Source organism: Lepisosteus oculatus, chromosome 8 (assembly GCF_040954835.1).
Source record: "Lepisosteus oculatus isolate fLepOcu1 chromosome 8, fLepOcu1.hap2, whole genome shotgun sequence".
NCBI lineage: Eukaryota > Metazoa > Chordata > Actinopteri > Semionotiformes > Lepisosteidae > Lepisosteus > Lepisosteus oculatus.
In genome coordinates, this window is record NC_090703.1 from 8598198 (window position 1) to 8618939 (window position 20742).

The 20742-nt window shown below is 41.8% G+C and overlaps 1 protein-coding gene across 3 annotated transcripts in view; it reads left to right on the plus strand.

The window, feature by feature from the left end:
- LOC102686140 (FLVCR heme transporter 2) overlaps nt 1-20742 on the plus strand; it is a 37760-nt gene that overhangs the window by 10053 nt on the left and 6965 nt on the right. For all 3 annotated transcript variants that reach the window (XR_011190214.1, XM_069193167.1, XM_069193168.1), the window contains exons 2-9: nt 3421-3562; nt 8280-8420; nt 11930-11997; nt 12620-12723; nt 16401-16511; nt 16989-17094; nt 18929-19040; nt 19563-19618. Coding sequence is in view for 2 of the 3 variants with exons in the window: in XM_069193167.1 (XP_069049268.1) it covers nt 3421-3562; nt 8280-8420; nt 11930-11997; nt 12620-12723; nt 16401-16511; nt 16989-17094; nt 18929-19040; nt 19563-19618 (840 nt within the window). In the remaining variant the exon portion in view is untranslated. The remainder of the gene's footprint in view (nt 1-3420; nt 3563-8279; nt 8421-11929; nt 11998-12619; nt 12724-16400; nt 16512-16988; nt 17095-18928; nt 19041-19562; nt 19619-20742) is intronic.

Below are 20742 nucleotides of genomic sequence, written 5' to 3' on the forward strand. Positions count from 1 at the left end.
GCTTTAAAGGTTCCAATACTTCTGGTTTCAGTGCCTCTCAGTGTATTTGTATAGTGCTTTTCATCCTGAAGGATCCAAGAGTTTTTCACCCAGAGGAGGCACCCCATCTGAGCCTCTGCTAAAGCTGCACAACTCCCTGGAGGGGACACAGCAGGTCAGGGGGAGGAGTGGGAAATTACTCTAATTGAATTGAAGGGGAAATTTAAGACAGACTTTGACATTTAGCTCAACTATAACCCAAAGGGGAATTTAGCCAGGACACTGGGGTTTAACATCCCTATTCTTAAGAACAGTGCAGTGGGGTCTTAGACAGGTCTGTGAGGACATACGCTGAGGACCCATGTCCTTCCTCTCTCTCGGCAGAGTAGTACCCTAGTTTGACTAAGAAAGACACAAAAATCTTATTTTTCCCCGTGGGTCAAATAGTGAATCTTGACTGCAGTCCACTTTAAGTCAATAAGACAGATCTTTAGCTTACTGTTCCTTTAAAAATTGCATCGACGACGAGAATTTCTTCCACATGTGACACCTTGGAGTTTTGAACATGGCAAGTGATTGAATTAGTGTAGCTTTGGGGGGAAAAACAAACTTAAAGTTTAAAGTTTAGCTTTAATTTAGGCCAGTTGTACCTTTGCTGTAATTCCTTTATTCCACTGGGATATTATGAATATTTATAATCACCCAGGCAACGTTTGCTTCTCCTTAACAGTCCTGAACCTTTTGGGATAATCTGCACTGATGCTTGGCTGCAGAGGGAAACACAAATTTGAACATTATAAAAGGCCACACGTGTGTACTTGGTTCCCAAAGAACATGTTTGGAAAATTTAAAAAAATAACCAGCCAGTCATAATTCAAACAAATTTGACTATCGCCTTGTGAAAAGGAAGGAGTCGTACTTGACTGGTGTCCCACCCAGGGTGTATCCCCCCTTGTGCCCGTTGCTTGCTGGGATGGACTCTGGTTCCCCCTGTGGCCCTGAAATGGATAAAGTGGTTTGAAAATGGATGGAAATGTTGGAGTCTGTATAATCTGAGAACTTGATCTGCCAGTTGCTTAGCAGGAAATATCAGTTGTAGCATGAGAAGATTTTAAGAGATGGTTTATTTTTACTTTCTCTTCATTTACTACTTACAGAGATTTCAGTCGTAAAATACTCGAACAAGCAGTATTTTATTGCTAGTTGGTGGGCAGTTGCGCCGGTAGGGGAAATTATTTCCCTCTGATGTTCCTCTGAGACCTCTTGCACGTTGACAGAAAATGGGTTACGGAAATTTGCAGATTCTTGTCTGGAGTCCGTTTCTTAGCGGGGAATTTTTTATTCTGCTGTTTTGCGATGCTCGTTTGTGTGCACATCGCAGTGAGACCCAGCCGTGCTGTGTGGGGAGTCTGAGGCTGGAGAGTGTGCCAGGTTATGCGTTTCCCAGAGCTGAACCTTCATCTCAAAAGATTGAATGCTGTCAAGAAAAGTCCCACCGTCAGTTTGTTGCGCCTGTGCATCTCTGTGGAGAGAAATCTAGGATTTTCCATGATGCCCACATGAAAGATATTGAATTTGTTTATTATCCTGACGATCAGGCATAACCTCCCCTTGCTGATCATAAACACCTTTGTTTCACCATAGAGTTCATAAGACAGTTTCGGTTCCTCGTGTTTTAACAAACGAACACCGGTGTGATTTGGAAACCTTAGTTTCTTTCAAAAGGCTGTTGAACTGCCTGTGATTAAGTGTTCATATTAAATTAACGGTTTCTATAACCACAGTGAAAAAGCTTAGGTTTCTTGGTGTATAAAATGCAAATCAAATTCCAAAACTTGAGATGTTACTTATATCATAAACATTGCATAGATCTGACAGCGAGCACTTTTATCTTCCTTTCCTGTTGCATGCAAATCAAACTTTTCAGCTTTCCATTTACTTCAACACAAGAATAAATAGGGGGTAGGACGGAATCTCTCCCTTTTCCTCATCCCCCTGGAAGCACAGCTGCAGCCCTGCAGTGCTGGAGGGGTCTGGCTGGATGTCTGCTGTCCAGCTCTGCGGGCAGTGGCAGGAGGCAGAAGAGACGAGGGCTCTCTCCCTGGGTCGCGCGCCCGCGGGCTCGTCCCTCAGGACCTGCGGCAGCAGCTTGCACAGGGTTCCAGGTGCTCCTTCCTTCTAGCGCGCGGCTGCCTCCGGCTCTGTGGGCGGCCCCAGGGCCCCCCCTGAGGGAGCTGAGCGATTGCACAGCTTCTCGTCTCTCGTTAAAATAAGCAACCCAGAGGCCTCCAGAGGCCATGCTGTTTATTTCATTTAGGTTTTCAAAGTGGACTCTTAGAGCTGACTTGCTGAACAGTCTTCAGGGAACTAGGCTACATCCTGACGAATTGGGGAGCTCTTGAAAATGACTTGACCTTTCAACTCGCACACAGCAGCAGTTACTCAGTTAAATGGTTATTTTATAACAAAAGAGGTTTTAAACCCTTAAAATGGCTGTCACCCCACAGTTAAATAATTCTTGCTTTAAGGAAATATAGAAAATAACTTCAGTGCTAACAAGTTTGTTTAGTGTCCAATGTTCCCCCCCACCCTTTCCTTTTGTTTTTCAGGGATGTTTTTGGAGATTATGAGCAGATTTTCACACTTGGCACTAGACTGGACTGAGAATGTACGGAAGCAGTAGGATTCCTGGGCAAACGTACATGAAAATGCCAGTGATTTCAGCTACTGACGTTTTTAATTTCTTTGGGATTTAAGAGATTATTTCTTCATGGGAGCTGTAATCATTGTGTACTTTCTGGTCAGTCTTTTGTCTGCTCAGAAAAGGCTCACAGTCCCAGTGCTGAAGACAGCCCCAGCCTGTGTTGGGCTGCCCTGCCAAGTCCCTGAGGCATTCTCTCCTATGCTCCATTTCTGTGGGTTCTGTCCTCTTCTTTAACATCCTCCTTATTTTCTCGGCCCTTCAAGGTGTATTGTACTGAAACCCAACTGACTTTCGGACTTACTTGATAGGATGGTTAGGACAGTTTATTAGAACTACTGTAATCCTGCCAGTTCATTTTATTTTCCATATCCAAATACCCACGTATAAGCACAGATCATAGCCCCTCTGCAGGCAGTTGAGTGAGGCGGCCTTGTCGTGCTTGAGCCTCGGACTGTGTTCCTGAATTTCCAGTACGGTGTCAAATTGCTGCTATATGTGCTGCCAGCGATACACTTGACCGGAGATTGTATCCCCTGCTGGGAATCATGGGAGCTCCTTTTCTTAGCATAAACAGCTGCTTGTGTAGGAATCGTTTGCGTTGTGCACCAATGGTGGAAGATCCCAGCTGTGATGCTGTAGTCAGTCTTTCCAGGTGTCGAGAAGATTGCGCTCGAGGAGGTCAAGTGTGAGCTGCTCTCGGGGACTAACGCTGCCCTGTTCTCTGTGTGCTCTCTCAGCTTGGCATCGCTGTCGGGTTCCTGATTCCTCCTGTTGTGGTGCCCAACCTAGATGACCTGGACCAGTTGGCCCATCACATCAGCATCATGTTCTACGGGACGGCTGCTGTAGCAACAATTCTCTTCATCCTAGTGATCATTGGTAAGATAATAACAGCCCGCTGGTTGGTTGGTTTTCAGCTCTGGGGGGGGTGGGTGGGAATTAAGCAGCCTTGAGAATTTAAAACATCCTTCAACGTCGCTCTGCTGTCAGTGGCACGAAGCGGCAGCCCCATATAGAAAAGATCCCCAAAATAGCTTTGTCTCTTAATGGGCCACTGCCATCCTTTCTTCAGATTTCACTTCTCCTGTCTCCCAGGGCTGTGAATTCTGCCTACACAGGGAAAGAAAAATGGTTGGAATGAAAAAGCGTGCTTGTAGTTAAGTGTGTGACCAAAGGTGAAATCCTACTACGTCAAAATTGGAACTCCATTTCAAATGTGGAGGCTCTCTTCAGCAAATAAATAGGATAATTAGTATGAGTGAAGAGTTACTGATGAATAAAAAGGAGCCTGGGAGGTTGATTTTGACAGCAAAATGGAGGGAGACGTTTGCTCAGTCTTTGTAATGTGGTGCAACGTCTGAAAATCTGCAATTAAAATCTCACTAACAATTTTTTTATACAACATAATCAGCAAAGACTTCCTAATCGTGTTAAGCATTCTAAACAAAATTGTAGTTTTGATTCTTTATTTTGCCCCAACGGTTTGATGCGTCTTTAATTGAATGGAAAATCCAGAGCTCGTATTGGAAAAGAGCCTTGCTGCTAATTCTCTAATCTCAAAGGCAGAGGGCCGTTACAGTGCGAGGTCGGCCTGCTGTTTGTGCCGTTCATTCTTTGACTTCGGGATGAGTACAGTCCTCCCGAGTGCAGTCACAGGATGTGGGCAGATGTGAAGCTCACCACGACGGATGAGTCCCCCTCCTGCTCTGACTTTGCCATTCATGAACTTCTGCTTGCCAGAACTTTGAAAACAGCTGCTGAACAAACACACAGTGCTATTTACAGTTCAGAACATCTGCACCCGGAGAGAAGGAGTCACATGGCGCTTTCACAGAGGCAGCCTTGCAGAGCTTTTCCTGTGACTGTTCTGAAACTCCCAAGCTCTTCGGCTCCTACGTTTAGAAACTGGCGAGGTATCGGTTACAGCCGCCTCTGCCTGCCAAGGTAGTGGCTGCCGGCTTTCACTCTCCAGTGAATGGAGAGGACTTGGAAAGGGCGGAGCTGGGAATGTCTTGGTGCTCTTCAGCCCTCACTGCTCCACGCCTGTGAAACTAGAGCCCTGTACATGTGTGAGTGATGTCAATGCAGATACTGCCACAGCTCAGTTTTACTCTGCATTAGGGTTATGGTACTCCTGGGATGCTTGTGATCAAACCAAAAAGTTGTTAAACACAATGGATGTGTACAGTTTGTACGGTATGCAATTTCCTGATTGATTGATCTTTGTGTTAGTGGTGTGTAAAAATAATCGAATTAAAGCAAAAAGACACTTTGCTGTTCACAACTGAATCAGTGGCTGGAAAAGGAAATGATCTTTCTCCTTGTCTTAGAGTTTTCCACACATACACCAGGTGTTGCTTTGACTGGTGATCATATATAAAGAATACCCTTATGTTTGGAGTTTGTACATTATTTGCTTTTTTTAGATTCCTCTGTATTAAAGCACTGCTACTCTTTGTTTCTGTGAAGATTTGATAGTATTTTTTAAAAAGTTTTGTTCACTATTGAAAGTTAGACATAGAGTCAATCTCAGCAATTGATAATCTGTAACTTTTATAATCAGTTCTGATTATATTAAGGAAGGAATTATATTAAGGCCATATTAAGGAAGTGTTTCAACTGACAGTGTCTCTATGGAGCCCTGTACGTGAGATGTTTAATTGTAAAGCTAGGTAATAGTGACACATTCAGTGGAGTGTGACAAAACTTACTACTGCACTCAGATTTTAGAATAAAGAAAAAGATAACAGGAAATAAGATATAATCCACAAATTGCAAACAGTTACCTTTTTTTCTTAATTTTTAAATATAATTATTGTATTTATTTAGAGGGGAACTGACACAATTTCTTAAACTGGTCATTAAATCTCGTAACAAAATACGTTTATTGATGGTATTGCAAAATGTTACGATTTCTGAATTAGGCACAAAATTGTGAACGTTGTGAATGTCGTGTATAGTTGTCATCTTGTCTCAAACCCCTGGTCTCACCACGGGTGATAGCAAAAGTTTTCGAAAATTGTGACATGAATTGGCCCTTCCTGCTCACTAGTCACTGTACTGACTAATGTAATGTGAGTATGAGCGAGTAAGTACAGGTTGTAAAGCAGACATTTCGCCACAGAAATGTTCCAACATGATCTGAATGCAGAGTTATCTAGTAGGTAGTATTTGTGAGCAAAACTGTGGTGAAGTCAAGAACAATATTTCTTTGGATGTATTCACAAGCCTGCTTGTTTACAATATAACAGGCCTGGTTCACTTCATTAGAAGTTTGGTTGTCTAGGTCTGAATCATAGAATATGGAAGGTTTGTCTAATTTGTGATGTAAATTGGTGGTTTTACAAATTACTATGTACATTTTACTTTCATTGTAGTTTGAAATGCCTATTCTTTCTAACCCCAAAATATAGAAATAGCATTGCATTTCCCCTTTAAGGTAAGCAGAAAAAAGATCAGTTTAAATCTGTGAGTTATAAACCACTGAGGTAGTATTGTTCATTGCTTTATATTAAGGATGTCTTCAATGAATAGATGATTTCTGTATTGAGCAGTTTATGGCTGCGAAGGCTGACTCATGCTGTGCGAATCTTCATCTGTTTATTAAAGTTTGTAAGTGGGGTTTTCCAGTTCTTGCCATGGAGTGATAATGCCCACAAGATGAGGCCAAGCCAAGCAGTTGACAGGGGTGTGTACGGTATGAGCGAATTCTGCCAGCGTGTCACCGAATCAGTGTTTGAAACGTTGTGCAGGTCTGTCTGAACTGTAGCCCTGTGAGGTGACTGCTCAACAGCGGCTGGACTTTGTCATTTCAGAGCAGAGCAGACACATGAATCGCTGAACGTAGCACTGCAGCCACGTGGCTGTGTTTGCCTAGTGATCTGGATGCCCAGCTACTACACTGCTATACACAGCGTATGGATGGTGACTCACAGCACACTAAGATAAATATATCTGCACCTTAAATGTCAGTCCTTCTGAGTCTTATCTCCTTTCTATATTTCCTTGACAAGTTACAGGTGGCTTGTCCTGTTGGAACTATGCAGGGGTCACACATACAGTAGGTCCATGTACTGTACAGTATAAATATCCGTGATAAATGATTTAGTAACAAATGGAAACAAATTGGAGAAAGTAAATACCTTTTGGATTCACAGACCACAGAGGCCAAACGAGAACTTTGGCTTAGAGAGACTCACTATTTAAATGTATGGCAGAGTTTGCAACTGTACAGTGGGCTCGTCAACATCAGAAACAAATCTAATGTTTGTGACAGCCAGCTGTTTGTCCCAGCATGCTCACTGGCCAACAGCCAGGCTTTCTGACCTGTCCTGGACTGCCATGCACACCTACTGTGGCAGCTGTGCCTCAGTGTTCTTTGTACTTTGCATGCACTGGGGCATTTCAAAGACTGTATTACTCAGATGCAAGAGTGGTGAAAGAGAAATAAAAGTACTAACTGCAGAGATGAAAGCTCCATGGCAAATGTGAAAGACTGATCTATTTGGAAAGCTTGTCATAGGTCCTGATGTGTAAACAACCCCGGGGAGAAGTCTGGTGATTTGCAACTGCACATACTGACATCTGCCCTTATTTCACATCTGCTTGGATGTAGAGGCATTTTGTGACGCAAGTGCTTTTCTGTGAGGTCTGCTGTTCCTGCGGCTGTTTTATTGGATGAATGGCCATCTGTGTGCAAGTGAGTGACAGGAGACAGCTGGCTTGTTTGTGTCCTCTATTTCATTGCTTGGAAAACAAAAGCAATGCTAGACCAGCTATTCGGAGAGTCTCACAGTCTATCGGGCCTAACTGAGCTTCCAGATCTGACAGCCCGTTGGCCACAAAACTGGGAGGTGGTGATCCTTTAAGCGCTGAAATTCCCATTAGCCCTTACAGCATGATGCAAGTGGCCATTTCACATTAGAATGCATAGCACACCGATGAGCTTCCAAACTGTATTGTTTAGGCAGCTCACATAGTGATATGGAGTACAATAAAACTAGGCAAACATTCCGCTGATGCCTTGCAGAGAACAGGACCCATGTTGTATCAGAAGGTTCACCAGTCTTCAGACTAACTGCAGTATAAATCACCCTGGACAGTGATTTTATTGTCACTCATGACAGTTTGCCTCTGTCATTAGTGTGCAATCAGTGTGGACTGATAAAATTGATGGAAATAATAAGAATCCCGATGAAAATAGAATGTTTTTTTTTCCAATTATTTTACAGCTGAATTAACAAACGTTAAAGGTATGTGTGCAAGTGACCATTAAAGGTTTTGTTTGCCATTTGGATTTGTTTAAGAATTTAATTGTTCTGTGTTGCCCAGCCTTGTCCTTTACATGGTCTTTAAAGCTCTAACACAAAGTGGCCATGTTTTTGTAGCATACATGCAACCAATAATTGCAAGTGCAAGGAGTGTTTTTGAGCTAAAGCACAGTTACCCACAGTGTGATCTAGGTTGGCAAAATGATGGGGAGGAGAACAGAATGAACAGAGAACATTTATGGATTCAAGAGACCTTTCTTGCCTGTTGAGCACCTGTGGTTCAGAGGGGTCTCTCTTGGGGCTGACACTGTCCCGCTGTCCTCAAGTGTTTCAGGAGAAGCCAGATCTTCCCCCTACGCAGGCTCAGGCTACCATCAGGAGCTGCCCCCCGGAGAACTATTCTTACATTCAGTCCATCCTGCGTCTCCTCAGCAACCGACCCTTCATCCTCCTCATCATCACCTACGGTATGTTTGCTCTCCTCCTGGGGTGGGTGGGGGAGCTGGGGGGTGTTTAGAACCCTAATAATCTGCAGCTCTGGAGAAATTGGAAAGAGAATCCCTTTGAGACTGAGGAGACCTCAACCAGGTCTAGAGGTTACAGTTAGAGGGGGTTATAACTGCCCACATAAACTGCTCAGATGCTGGATTTCTTCTGGTTTGCTTTGCAACTGATTGGAACAGGGTCTTGGGTCCTGAATTTCATGGCTGGCTGTCGCTCAAAGCGTGCAGTTTCCCCTTGCCTCTGCGGCCTTTCCTTCCTCCTCTCGTGCTTTTTGGAGATAACATAGCTCCTGATGCAAATCGAGCATTTCCACTGCTGAAGGCAGTTAGCGCAGGGTAATAGGAGGGGGCTTCACAAACACGGCCTCGAGCTTCACTGTGCAGCCAAACATCTGGAGCCAGGCAGGAGCAAAACCAACAAGAACGTCATGAAAGATCGTTTAACTCCCAAGGAGAGAGTCCTGAAGGTAAACTCCCTCACCGTGGTACATTAGCCATGTCCCTTTTATCCTTGAAGGAACCTTTGAGGCAATATTAACCATCGTAAGACCCTCGCTGTTATATAATTAGGACTTTTTGAGGGAGCAATGCCAGCCATTGACATTGTTGCCAGACGTTAGGTAACTTGTTGGGGAAGATGAACAAAATCTGGTAGTGAAGTCCGCTGTCCCAGAGCTACAGCAGGGGATGGTCTGGCCTACGATGGATTCGTCACGTAGTCCAAGCAGTTTATTTTCAGGCTGTTCTGTTATGAGCCCACGCAGTTCTGAATTCAGAAGTGCAGGCAGACTCCCCCGACCTGTCCTTGGGAAAATAATATCATTTGCTCCAAATGTCATAGGCTTCATTGTTCGCTTTTTGTAACAGGCTGTTTCCACTATAGCAGGCAGGTCTCATCTTACTTTGGACCTCTGGGTATCAATGAGCCTGCTGTCATATTTTATGGAAGGAGAAGTCTGTAATCCAACTGGATTGAGTTTGTTCTCAATTCACTGTGAATTGCCACCTGTGGGGGGCAACGAAATCTCTAGTCTGTAATGTAGGTCAGTCCCACATATGAGCATCCTCCCCAGGAGTGTAGAACAAACAGTGCAGGGCATTTCACTGATACCCCAGCCTGCAGCTTTCACTCTTCTTGAGATGTCCCTGTTCAGTCTCAAAATTCTTGTTCTCCTCAATCAAGACCCTTCTCTACTGTGGTTAGATGCTGTGGTTCTTAGAATACAGGATACAAAGACCATCAGGATTAAAAAATGAAGGAAGACTCTGAAACACACATTGATCCCTTCATCAGTACAAAACAGGAGTAGAGGCCAGCTGGTAAATCATGGTTTTGCCAGAAACCAGGCTCTTCCACTCTGTTATACTGACAAAGTGCATCATGTCAGGTGATTCAGCCACCATTAGGCCACAGCAAAGAATGTTGCTAAACTCCACGTAGGAGCCTTTAGCGGCTGAAACCAGAAGAGCACAGAATTCTTGGTTTATTTCTCAATGGCTCATGAAATTGCGGACGTGATCTCGGGTTTGTGGGGGAGTGTAGGAGCCAGATTTCAAACTAACTAGCCTGTTGTACTGTTCCAAAGCAGAGGTGGTCAAATCTTATTGGCCTCCCTTATTCATCAGTTTGTTAAGATTTGTAACAGATGGATGTTTTTGACCAATTTAGCAGGTTGTTTGCTCATGAGCTGACCTCTCTAGTCTTCCAGTGTTATCTCTCTAAAGGATCCCTAAATAACAGCACTAAACAGAAGATCTGCTTAAGTGGCAAATTACACCTTGTCTTCAAAAACTGATATATATATATACAACAGCCTGCTTCACCTGTCTGGGACAAGGATCAACAAACCCTGTAAAAACCACACCCTGAATACTGCAGCAGAGCTTAATCTTATCAATGCTATCAAGAAATTATGCAAAATAATTATGCAAAATCTCCCATGTCAGAGGAATTGAGATATTGTGCCAGAATTAACTAGTGCACAGCTGCTAGTAGTGACAGCACTGTTTTTTCTGCAAATAATTTATTAACCTGAACCCTGAGTGGAATTCTGTTGTGTTCTGTTGTGTATTGATTGAATTGTGCTATATACCATGAGTCATTTTAAGACAAAATGTAGACAGTCCCATTAAGTCTTATTGGAACAAAGCTGTTACCTGTAGCTGTAATAAAATTAAACTTTGTGCCAACATTTCATTTTACACTAGTGATAGTGTTATGCTAGTTTTTCATGCTTGTAAGTATGTTTATGATCAGAGAGTTCAAGGGTAAAGGGTTATTTAGCTGATGTTTGACAAAAATGAATTTCTAGTTAAATTAAACCTACAAAAACTTGAACATATACCTAGTATCTTTTTTTTTTTAGTTTGTTGTGGAATTAGACAAAGTCTAAAAACGATATTTTCCAAGCATGCCTTTCTTGGCCAAATAAATGCCTGTTTTGATCAGGTGTTTTACATTAAAGTTGCAGAGGAGGTCAAATGATGTCTGTCCTCTGTACACCTCTCGTTGAGTTTTGAAATGCAGCACAGATGGATTTGGTGGTGTTGTCATGAGCTGTAATTCCCACAGTAATATTTGGATCCACACTATGAAGGCTGTTGTTATTTGAAAGGTGCAGTTTCCCAGACCTCTCAGCTATAATCCCCTGCTCTTTGCGGTCTGCTTCTTGGCCTGGCTCAGAGTATGTTTTTATTGTGTTCTGAAGGCTGAATGCACTGTTCTTTTGCCATATACATCAAACAACTGTTTCAGAACAAATATCTATGTCAAGGTCAGTAGTGTGGCTGTATGACCCTTTACCCAGATACAGGGAAAGGAACAGTGTAAATCTGGATTAATGTCACTGGGAGAAGAGTCCTTGTAATTTGTTGGACCCTTTTCTCCGCAAACCACAGGACTAAATCAAGCTAGAGATCTCGTTATTGCAATAAAGACAGGAGGACAGATGACGTTAACAGGTTGACCTCATCTCTCGCTCACTTTCATTAGGACAGCAGCAGGCTTTTAATCTTGAGCAAAATTTCCATACAAAAACATACATTCTTTATGATGAGTGTGTCATGGGTTGTAACCGTACTACAGTAGGTGTAAACAAGGTCAGAAAGTTTGGCAGTTAAGTCAGCCTTGGACAATTAGCCAAGAACTCTGTTCTCTTTCATGTTGCTGAATTAAATATAGGATACATGAGTTACACCTCCAAACGTTAGGCCAGCTGGGAATGCACAAAATAGTAAAACACTTCTTGAGGGCCTAATTGTTAACTCCTAACAGGCGTAGGTTCCTTCACTATATAATTGTGCAGTTTATCTGGACAGCAACATATTAAAGTGAAGCCGATGAAAGAAATACAGTAGCAAGGCTGAGGGTTACTCAGTTGTATACAGTATATAAGTGCATCTGTATGTGTATATTATGCTAATTTGTAAAAGGAATACTTGCATCTAATCTTGCACATCTTTCATTCATACAGGATTAAACGTTGGCTGCTTTTATGCTGTATCCACGCTGCTGAACAGGATGATTATTGAGCACTACCCTGTAAGTCCCTGGATTCAAGTTAGTCTCACCTCTGCCTTCTGTGTTTTCCACACAGGGCAGTCAGAAAAGCCTCTTCTGGTGAGGAGTGAAGGGATTTAACCAGTGGAACTCAAATCAATCTCTGCTTATAGAGGGATTTATATCCCAATAACGTCACATTGGTCCCATTGAATTCCAGTTCACACAAGCTCATAATTCTTTGAATTGTCTTGAATTGACTTTTTGTAGGCTTTTTTAATATTATTTGTGTTCTTTGTTCACTTGGTTTTTCAGTGTTCATTTTCCTCTTTCAAGCATTCTACTGCCTGGATTTACACAAAGAACTCTTTGTGCAGGAAACAAAGTTTTATTTATATGTTTTTCTTGCCGATTTTGTTTAGAATTTACCGATTAATTTCAGAGCTTCGGAGTTCCTGAAACCTGTACTACAAGATATCATAAGCTTTATTCGTGAACGTGTGCTATAAAAACCGGGTTTGTTTACAGCTTTACTTGTTTCATATCAACGAAAATGAGAAATTATGTAACTAGTAACCTGGAGTGTTAAGATTTGCTTAAACATGTTTGCGAAAAAGCAGGTACTGAACTCTGGCTAAACATGAGCCTTGTGTTTGCTCCCCAGGGTGAGGAGGTGAATGCTGGGAGGATTGGCCTTACTTTAGTCATTGCTGGTATGGTGGGTTCTCTCATCTGTGGCATTTGGCTCGACAAAACCAAAACCTACAAGTAAGACTGCTTTTCCGATTGCCGCTCGAAACATCCGTTGCCTCTTGCAGAGAAATTCAATAACACTTCAGACTCCCGGAGAAAGGCAGTCAAAAGAAGTATGCTCAAGTTAACCAATATTACAAAATACAATCCAAAATGAAGAAAAATGTAGCTTATCGCCAAATCATTAACAGATAGATAGACTGTAGGGGGCAAACACTGAAAGTAAAGGAAAATTAATATTTTATTTTAGCACCAATAATTGGCTCGTCTCAGACAGTATCCCACACTTCACTGTAATGGTCTAGTAACCAGGTGATGCAGGACAATTTAGCCTGAACAATCCCCAAGTCTTTGCTCTGTTTTTGCCTACGTCTGATAAAGAGCTACAGTTGTTTTGCCTGTTAAGCTGAAGCATTTGTCTTGTGTTGTGATTAATTGTGGAAAACTAATCTAGTTTTTGCAGTTTAAAGGAATAAAATCTAGTTTATTAGTTAAGTCACCTTTCTTCTGACAACCACCTTAACAAACTCCATCAAGTTGGTACCTGTTGCCATGAGCAATGAGAATTTATTACCTTATTTCTGATGATTTCTCTATAATACCCTGCTAACACAGCAATGCCAATACATCAGAAAAAAACGACATATCAATCATACGGAAATGGAAGACATTTTCCCCATTGTCAGACCTTCACTGTTCTCACCAGCAACTGATATGTTTCATGCTGTTAAAATACACATCCCCATTATCAATTTTTCTTGTGATGTCAACTCTACATCAGTGTACAGTATGCAAATAAGGAAAAAGGATTTATTAGAATGGGACTCACACTACCATAACAGATAGCAGCACCTTAAAAATGCTCCTTATTCATGAATTGGAAATGGACAGATTTTACCGTTGTAGGATCGTACAGTAGATTGTGTGAATAGGTACAGCCACGTATGCAAACACTATTAAATTATGTAAACTCTATTAAAACAATCCGATATCCTGTTCTTATTTATTACTTTGATGTTCTTCATAGCCCAAACCTTCCATAATAGTCATAATATGCAAATATTACCCAATATGTGCTACTGAGGTTCGTGCAATGGAGTTTGTATTCATTTGCCTTCTAATTCTCATTAAAGACTTGTTTTCACCATGGACTGAGGACTGTCGCTTCCCTCCAGTCAATAAGGCTCGTTGCCCTTGAATTGTCTTTAAAATCGCCTTTCCAAAGGCTCGTGGCTGGATGAATTGGAGAGGTTTTTTTTCTCCCAGTGCAAGCTTCTCGGAAGATCCCGAAAAACCTAGTGCCACATCCGATAGATTTTCATTCCAATAGAGGTTGACAGCTTTTATTCAAACAGCCTTCCGGCTAAATCCTTGGGTTACGAAGCGTGGAAACTCATGGAGAAGTACAGAATTTGTTTCCATTGTGGATTTAGCTAGGGATTATAGGAAGTTTTATTTGGCTTGGGTTTCGTAAATGCCGGATGGTCACCTTCTTAATTAGGTGGTTGCTTATCCTCCGTGAGCGAGCCGATATTGAATTCTTACCAAGATTTGTTTTTTTTTTTGCTTTCTGTGTGTTGTTTTTGTGACATACTTTATATTCCTCCAGCAAGCCAATTAATACCGCTTTGTTACACAGAGCAGTGACCTAATAGGCTGTTCAAAATAGCAGCCTAATATTCAGTTCATTCAAATTCATTAGAAATATAAAGCAATAATGAGCTACTATTTTCCTATATAGTTCAATTAATTATACACTTAATATCTGATAAAAGGATTTGCTAATACTGGTACAGTGTTAATAATCATACCTAAGGCTTATTTAATAGTAAATCAATAGTAGATATAGGACAAATTCTGTTTTTAAACTGGTACATTAGATATAAGCATTAGCAAGCAATATTTTCCTGGAATTCACATTCTTGTTCTTGTAACACTTCTCTATACTGTATGATGAGTTTGGAAAAGGGTATTTGCTGATATCCTGATCTGTATATCACTTAAGATTATAGGACCTTCGAGATGTTTTTCTGAAATTCCTTTACACCCACAAAAGCAAACACACTGAAAAAAACATCTGCAGGTGAAGCTCAGCCACTGGAAATGTGAAACAGAGTTGCTCTTGGACGTTTCTTTTTGCATATCTTCAAGAATTGTAGTGTTACGTGTTCAAGATGTTTTTAGACACCTTTTGGATTGCTGGTGTTAACAATTCCTTTTCATTAAAGACGGGGATTTAATTTTTGGCATATCTTACATAGTATTAAATTTAAAAAAAAAAAGTCTTTGCCGTGCACTTCGCACAAACTATAGCCTTGGCACAAATATGTTGGGAAAAACAAGCCTTTAAATTGAACTGTTTTATTATCCAGCTACTGTCGCACTCCTCCCCAACAGTCCATACAATAGGTCCACATTTAATTAGTCAGCACCTGAAGAAATAAACAGAGTGTCACCTGTAAGGCAAGGGAAAGAACACAACCTTGATCTGGGGTTTCTGCTCATTGAGTCATTTGAAGGACTAATGGGGGAAAAAAATCATTTTCACTAATTAGAACTAAAATAACCTGACAGCTATTACAGGAGAGAATCAATACATAAACTCTCCCCAGTGATTCATCTTTACCTCTTACGAACAATGGTTTCATGTAGCTCTGTAGTGTTTTACTCTGAAGACTTGTTGTCTTAGTAGTTTGCTTTCAGGGCTCCAAATGACTTCTTTTCAGTAGTTCTTGAGGGTTGGGGTTGATTATCCAGCTGCTTCATGCTGTCCTCAGGGTTCAGCTGTCTTTTTCCCCAGCATCTGTTCATTTGTGTTAAGTGTGTGCTTGGGGAAAGGTTTATCCCAGACCATAAGTACATTAAAGAACATTCTTGATATTCTTTCTTTCTCGTTGGCACACATTCGTACATACAGGCCCGTAAAATACCCTTCCACAAAAAAAGAGCCACTTCTAGTTTTCATGTCTTTCATTTCCTGTTGAACAGCTGTCAATGCAATACTGTTCTCCTGTATCCTCGTGGACAGCACTGTCAGTTTCTGTATAGTCTGACAAGGGTCTGTAGTTAAGAATTACCAGATGGCCGAGACTTTTTCGATTCCTATTTTACAGGTGTCTTCAGTAATACGAATAAATTGCTGACCCTAGCAGTGATTAAGTTTGAAATGTCCACAGAGAAAGGTGTACATTTGACATTAACAAAATATCACTTCATAGAGAACATAGAGAAAATGTTCTCGTTCTCAAATAATAATAAAAATCATTGGAATGACCCCTATACTCCAGACAATACGGTAACAGGGCTGTTTACAACAGACCAGTGATAAGAATAGTTTAGGGTTTATAGAACTCAGCTAAGTCCTGTTTTCCTCTTCATGTGTGACTGTGTTGGCAGTGCTGATGAGGCCTGAAGTCTGTTTTCTTTGGGATTATCATCATTGTCACAGTTAGGCCTGCTCAAACTTTCAGAAGCTCTCCCCTGGCACTTTATTTCAATCCAGGGATCTAGTACTTTTCTGAAATTCTTCGCTTGTGCAATTTTATTGCTATTTACTTTGGGTTTGTTACAAACATACATCCGGGAGGTTTTGACCTCTTGTGACGTGTACATAAACTGTACATAGAGAGACTTGAATGGAAAAAATGCAACCACTCTTTCCTGACTGTTTTTTTTGGGGGTTCCTTCTCCAGACAGACGACGCTGGCTGTATACTTGATGTCCTTCGTTGGGATGATCGTGTATGCTTTCACCCTTGGCCTGGGACACCTGTGGGTGGTGTTCATCACAGCCGCCTTGCTGGGGTAAGACCTGAGCCTACCCTGAGGGGCAGATACTGTAATCCACCCTGCTTCCCTGCTCTTTCCAGTATCCCGAATGGAAAAGAAGGTCTGCTTAGTGCCCCAATCCCCTTAAGGTGGTGGCAGGATAATCCTGATCTGCCACAGTTCCTGTCACCTGCCTGTAGCAGAGGGGGATGTAGCCACCTCTTCCTCTGAATCCTCACTTAGACCAGCCTGGACCCACTGCTGTTCTAGTGGGCCTCACGATCGATCCTCTTTCTTTTCATTCTGTTTGTGATGGAATCATTTGGATTAGAAGGCAAATTCCCTCTTACACTTGGGTCTTAATCAGTGTCTAACAGCAAAAAGCTGAAACAATGCAAATGCCCGTCCCTTTTCCTGGTTGTAGCTGTCATTGAAAGAAAAACAGAACCGCAGTGGTTATTGCCCAGTGGAAGTGATGTGTGGGAGCTCAACCTGCTGCTGTTCTCCTTGTAGGTTCTTTATGACGGGGTACCTGCCCCTCGGTTTTGAGTTTGCGGTGGAGCTGACGTACCCGGAGTCTGAGGGCACATCTTCGGGCCTTCTCAACTGCTCAGCTCAGGTAACACACACACACGTGAGGGGTGCGCCTCTCCTGGGCCCTGCTGGGGTTCGATCCCAGTCGCTCCGGTGCCCTTGCCTTGGCAAGAGACCAGTCCTCTGCCTCAGGAGGACTGTACGTAGCACCAGAGTACTTTTCTGCTCTGATACTGACCAGGTTTTGCTCACGGTGACAATTTCCACTGTGCCATAAAACTGCAGGCTCTGCCTGGGCTAGATTACAAAGGGCGATGATGTCACTTCTGTAACTGGCCCCAGGGACTGACCTCCACGTACAGTACCCTGTTACACGCATCCCTGAGGTAGCCTGATCGTTTTGATCGCAGGATTTGCCGGTGTCGGTAAAAAATGGAGTAACTGAATCGTGCGAGTGAAAACAAAATTGACGTTCACAAAGCTTATTTTCCTTAAATTCATTTTACGGCAGCAGCACACTGCCCTATGCATATAATTATAATGTAATCCCTTGCCATACACAAATTTACATGGCGTGGTTTTGAATATTCATGTGGACCTTACGCGCGCCCCTCAGTTGTGAAGCACCCGTAAACTGCGATGTGTGGGAGGAAAGAGAGCGACTATATCGTCTGATCTCGTTCTTTCTCAGCCACCTCCGCGAGTGATCGTGTCCGCAGTTCCTCTCACATTGTGTTTTGCGCATATTAGTGTACAGTGTTGCACTGGGCTTTGATGGTTATTAGTATCTGATTTTACAAATAAGTGTCTGTGATAGGGATTTCCTAAATAAAAGAGGTTGTCATTAGTTAATAATAAATTAATTCATGAATGAATAAATTAAAATGGCTCCTTAAGTGTATGAGAAAGGATGAAGAGTCCAGTGTTGCTGAGCAATATAGGTCCGTGATGAGCTTCATAGTGCTTAGTAAAGAACTACAGTAAGTAATAGTGCGTGCCATGTGACCCAATCTACATGGGTCATCATGGCAATACAGGTAAAAAACTATACGATATTATTTCTGTAATCTATGATGCTTTTCTTTACTCTGATGTTATTGTCTTACTTTATTATAAATGGAAAAAAATGTTTAAAGAATTTTAATAGGGTGAATAGTGCCTTCAGTTCCCTAACCCTATTTTGCTGATTTTGAAAATTTTACCTTCCGCGAGAGAATTTTCAGGAATGTAACCCTCTCGGGTTGATAAAGGATTACTGTATATCTATATAAAGAATAGCCTATTCCAGAATCTCTGGCTTGGGCTATTTTTACCAGAGAACTTGTGAGTCTGATAAATATCTGACTACACTTTTCTGCCATAAGAATGTGCACACTCGCGCAAAAATGTAAATGTTGCCTTTTTATTTTCTGTAGTGCACTCACTGAAAGCAAATACCTCTGTAAAGCTAAGGAGATAGTTGCCAACAAAAAAAATGGAATGAAAGCTACTCTTGAAGTAAAATTTTCCTTCTGCTGACTGGTTATCATTAACAGTTCTAGAATAGCTTTTTGATGTGCAGTGTCTGTTTGGACATGCTCTTGGTTCTGATAACAGTCACAAAGCAAACAGTGAGCTCTGTTTTTACTCCGTTTTTCCTCTTGTTGAGTCTGATGACTTATCTGAATTCAGAGCTAGTTTTAATTTTTTTTTTTAGCTTTAACTGTCTCTCTCTCACGTTATACCATTAACCAACCACTCATATCTAAGCGCTAGATCTAAAATCAGGTGCCGGGGTTGAGAGAATAAGGCAGTAAGTACCAGGCAGGAGAAGCTCACCTGAAGGCCAGGATCGAGCTCAGGCTTTGACGTCAGTGGAATTGAATTAACTCATTGGCTAACATGCAGCTTGGGCTCTCACTACGGGTCTCTCTTCCCAGGTGTTTGGCATCATCTTTACAATCGCCCAGGGGAAGATCATTGACAATTTCGGGACGTTAAAGGGAAACATTTTCCTTTGTGTGTTTCTGCTGATCGGGACCATTATTACAGGTGAGGGGGCTCCGTCTTAAGAAGACGGAAGACACATGTTCACAAAGTCTTCCTGGTAGTCGTGGCCATTTCCTCTCTCCTTACAGCAGTGCTGTAATGACGCTGACAGTTCATCCACTCTCAGAAGTAAATTGTCAGAACAATAACTTCAAAGAATACTTTTATATGCTGTATATTGAAGTATTGCTGAATGTATTGGATTCTTTCCACCAGACTCAATAGTGCCACAAAGCAATTGATTACAAGTCTCTCTGGCTTTCCTAGTGTAATTGCCTTCACAGCAATTTGTGCTCAGTGACAGCACTAGCTGTTGTTCAAAGTGTATTGCTGCACAACAGTGCCCTCTAGAGGAAGAAGCCCGGAACAGTTTAGTCAGTCTTCAGATGCTGTTTAGGCTTCTTAATAGAAACTTGGAATTAATCAGTTTTTGTTAACACAGCTCCTCTGTTCATGGCTGTTTGAAAATATCTTGTTTTCCACCCACCTGCTGAACCCATACCTGCATTCTCTTCCTTTTTACAGGTTTGATAAAATCCGATCTTCGGAGACAGAAGGCAAATATGTCGGCCGCATCCCGCGTAAGTGAGCCCTGGCCCAGTGTGTGTATGGTGAATGGGACGTGTGCTGGGGGTGTGTTGAGCATGTGGTGGCAGCTGTACTCTCTCCTGGATACCCTTGCACAGACAGGCCTTCACTATAGGGATCTCTGGGTCTACACCAAATCTGCTCATCTTCAAGGACAAAACGAGCTGTTTTGTATTCAGTTGGTTCACTGAAAACTTTTTCCCCCTCCTTGAAGTCATGCTTGTCTCTGTGGGTTATCATTTTGTATCTTCATGCCTTTGTTTGCTTGATAGTCTTTTCTGTAATTTCAGCTTTCAGCAGTTTTTCAGCTCCAACAGAACATACTTTAATCTGTGAGATTTTAAAACTTGCTATTTATTCAATAGAAATTTCACCTCTCTGTGTTCTGGTCCTAGTTGTGAAAATACATTGTTTAACATTACTAATTAAAACAGGTGATTCTAAAATGCAGGTTAGGTATAAAATGGAACAGCATAAGAGTACAATAGCATATTAATGGAAAGTCAGAAACACTAACACTGATTGGTTTTACTGGTGTTAGGTGTGATCTTCAGCAAAGTTGTTCACCACTACATAGACATACCTTCAGTGGGGAGCTCATCAGTTTTATTTGACAGAATACAGATCCTTTGCTGGGTGTTTCTTCTTAGGGTCAGAGTGGTAAATCTGTCTAAACAGTGTTAATGCACTAATCTTTCAGATCTAGGCTCACAGAGATTTACATACAGTACAGTATAAGGAAAACTCCACCCATGCTTTAAAAACAATGATTAACCTGTCACTCTTTTCTTATTAGTTGCTTGTTAATGTTCTGAAAAGCTCACAGTAAAGTGGTAAAGTGACTGCCTTAGTCAATCAAGTGAACGTAATTGAAATAATTGAATCCTGCAAACTCCCCATCTCCTCGGGAGACTGGCTGGTATGAAACGCAAGTAAAGTAACGTGGCCTGAGTAATCACTGGAATGGGCTGAGGCAGAGATTCTGTCTGTTCACTGATGAAAGCCCGCAGGGTGTTTCTTGCAGAGAAAAATCAAAGAAACAGATCAGCCTTTCCCCGGGATCTGCTTGGAATTTGTTCTTCAACATTTCCATCAATAATCTTCACGTTCGCTGCCG